The following is a 2553-nucleotide window of genomic DNA, read 5'->3' on the forward strand; positions in this document are numbered from 1 at the left end:
AGATGTAGCGGTGGGGTCGTTTCGGCTGGTTAGTGTGTGCGTGTGCGTGCGCCAGCACCTCATTACATTTCTCCCGCAGCGCTAACGGCTTCCGCTGCCTGGAACCCCGCTTCGTAGATGTCGGTGCTGTTGAAGTGCAGCCCCGGCGGCAGGATCGCGTTCGCGTGGTCGACGAGATAGCAGTAGGCCGGCTCCTTGCCGTGACTGCACGCCTCGCCCATCGCCACATTGTAGATGACAAGCACCAGGCCGGCGACAGCGACAATCAGACCGAAGAGGGCGCAGAGGAACGCCGGAAACTTGTCACGCGACAGAATGCTGCCCTCCTGAACTTTGATGTAGCAGACGGCCGGCAGGATGAAGGCGAGCGGAGCGGCTGCTAAGACTCCCTGAAATTATGAGTGGCGGGACATTTCTGTATTACATATATGGCAAACGTTCAAAAACCGCATGAAACGTTAAAAGCGACAATTTTCTGGCTAATTATTATTTAATGTGATATTGGCACTAGTTATTTGTGATTATTGTTGTTGTTGTTATTATTATTATTATTATTATTGTAATGTGCGTTGATGCTTTTATTAATACTTATCAATTTAACAACCTTGAGCAACAATTTCAAGCAAGCTATAGGCACAGGCTGTCATAGAATTAGTCGTGATTAAAAACAGTCGAGAGTAATTTTTCGTAAGAATTAAGTCGAGAAGTATTTGCGTTGGGGAAAAATGTTTGGGTCCTGCCTCTGAAAAATAAAATAAATGATTAACCACCGTTGTCCGATATGAACCAAAGATCTGCCCCCTCACTACCGCGTGAATTCCCCCAATAGTATTTCTGCTATGTAGGCCTACACGCACGTTCAGCTCCAAAACTATTCCGAGGCAGTCGGTTGCCATCGACGCCAGCACCGTGGCGACAACGATGGCGATGGTTGTGAAGATGTGCCTGCCGATAGTCTCGGGTCCTCGATGCACGAAGATGGCGTTCTCCAGCACCTCGCGCGTGACGAAGCACTCGATCGGATAGGTGAACATGATGGTGATGGCGAACAGTACGCGCGCGGCGTTCATCAGGTCGTCTCGCCTGCAGTAGTTCTCTAGAACGTCGCCTAAACGATGCGAGCAGAAATGGGGGCGACGCGTTACGGGCCATCCACGACGTCTGTGCTTTGCGGACGGTGAGCGCGAGAAGTAATGTTTTATTTAGTAGGAACAGCTGTGATTTATGTTCTCATGCGCGGAAAGGAGTGCCGATCCCTTGCCGTAGAGAAATTCTCGAAGCAATAAATGAAAAGCTATATGGCTATATTAAAAAGATATGAATAGCTATATAAATGGCGGCTATCTGATGACGATGCAGTTAATACTAATGTTGCCGCTGATACTACTGATGCGGCTACGTCTGTTCTTGATGCTGCTACTACTGCAATTGATGCTGCTACTACTGCAATTGATGCTGCTACTACTATTACTGATGCTGCCACTATAATTATTAGTCATGGGCCTACTGCTGCCGCTGTTGCTACCGCCGCCACCGCCGCCGCTGCTGCTGCTGCTGCTGCTGCTGCCGCTGCTGCCGGGCCGCCGTTGTTGATGCTTCTACTATTGTTGCTGATGCCGCTACTTAGTCTACTGTTATTAGATTTTCTGCTACTGCTACTGATATTACTCCTGCTGCTTTTGCTGCTGCAACTGCTACTGGTATTGTTGGTACTGCTTTCACTGCTGGTACTACTGCATGGTACTGGTGTTGTTGGTGCTGTTACTACTGCTACTACTGCTACCTAGTATCACTGATGCTGTTGCTACGGATGCTACCGAAACATCTATCCTGCTAGTACTGATGTGATGATAGCCCTACTACTCTTATTGATGTTTTCTCTGCAGTTATGTTTTATTTACGTTTTGAATTTCTGTTATCCATGCTCCTACTACTGGTACTGATGCTGCTACTGATGTTATTGATGCTATTACTCCTGCGCGGTAGCACAACTTCTGTTGCTATAGGTACTACTGCAGCGGCTATATATACTGCTGCTACTGCTGTCGGCGCTGTTGATACTACATATGACTGGTGCTGCAGCTACTGCTGCTGATCTTGCTACTGCTGTTATTGATGCTGCTATTCCAGTTATTAGTGCTGTCTCTGCTATTGTTAATGCGTCTACCACTACTGCTCGTATTGAAGCTGTTGCTAACATTTCTACAACTACCACTACTGCTCTTGCTGCTGTTACTATAATATAGCTAGTAGTGCAGCGGTCATACCTATCCTGATAATACTGCTGTGATAACGCTGCTACTATCCTCCATATACAGTCCCTGTTGTTATGAGTTCTATGGTTTAGCAAACTCATCCTACAAAATTGCATACGCGTTCGAATGTCTGCTGGCAAAATAACGTAACGCGGTGACTTTTTTTGAAAAGCAAGTTATTATAGAGCACCTGCGAACCTATAGGAAAAAGTATTAAGTTTTCATGGGTGTATTTTGTCTACTAGTAATACTTTAGACGTTCTGGGGTTAACACGCGCTTATTGCACAAAAGATTCGG

At 46.6% G+C, this 2553-nt stretch overlaps 1 protein-coding gene across 1 annotated transcript in view; it reads right to left on the reverse strand.

The window, feature by feature from the left end:
• Window positions 1-6: 6 nt before the first annotated feature.
• LOC106814772 (putative sodium-coupled neutral amino acid transporter 11) overlaps window positions 7-2553 on the reverse strand; it is a 52327-nt gene continuing 49780 nt past the window's right edge. Inside the window, exons 10-11 of the mRNA XM_014819126.1 lie at window positions 858-1108; window positions 7-389 (exon numbers count right to left, since the gene is read on the reverse strand). Coding sequence (XP_014674612.1) covers window positions 63-389; window positions 858-1108 — 578 coding nt within the window. The 3' untranslated portion in view covers window positions 7-62. The remainder of the gene's footprint in view (window positions 390-857; window positions 1109-2553) is intronic.

This window comes from Priapulus caudatus, unplaced genomic scaffold, assembly GCF_000485595.1.
Source record: "Priapulus caudatus unplaced genomic scaffold, Priapulus_caudatus-5.0.1 Scaffold27, whole genome shotgun sequence".
NCBI lineage: Eukaryota > Metazoa > Priapulida > Priapulimorpha > Priapulimorphida > Priapulidae > Priapulus > Priapulus caudatus.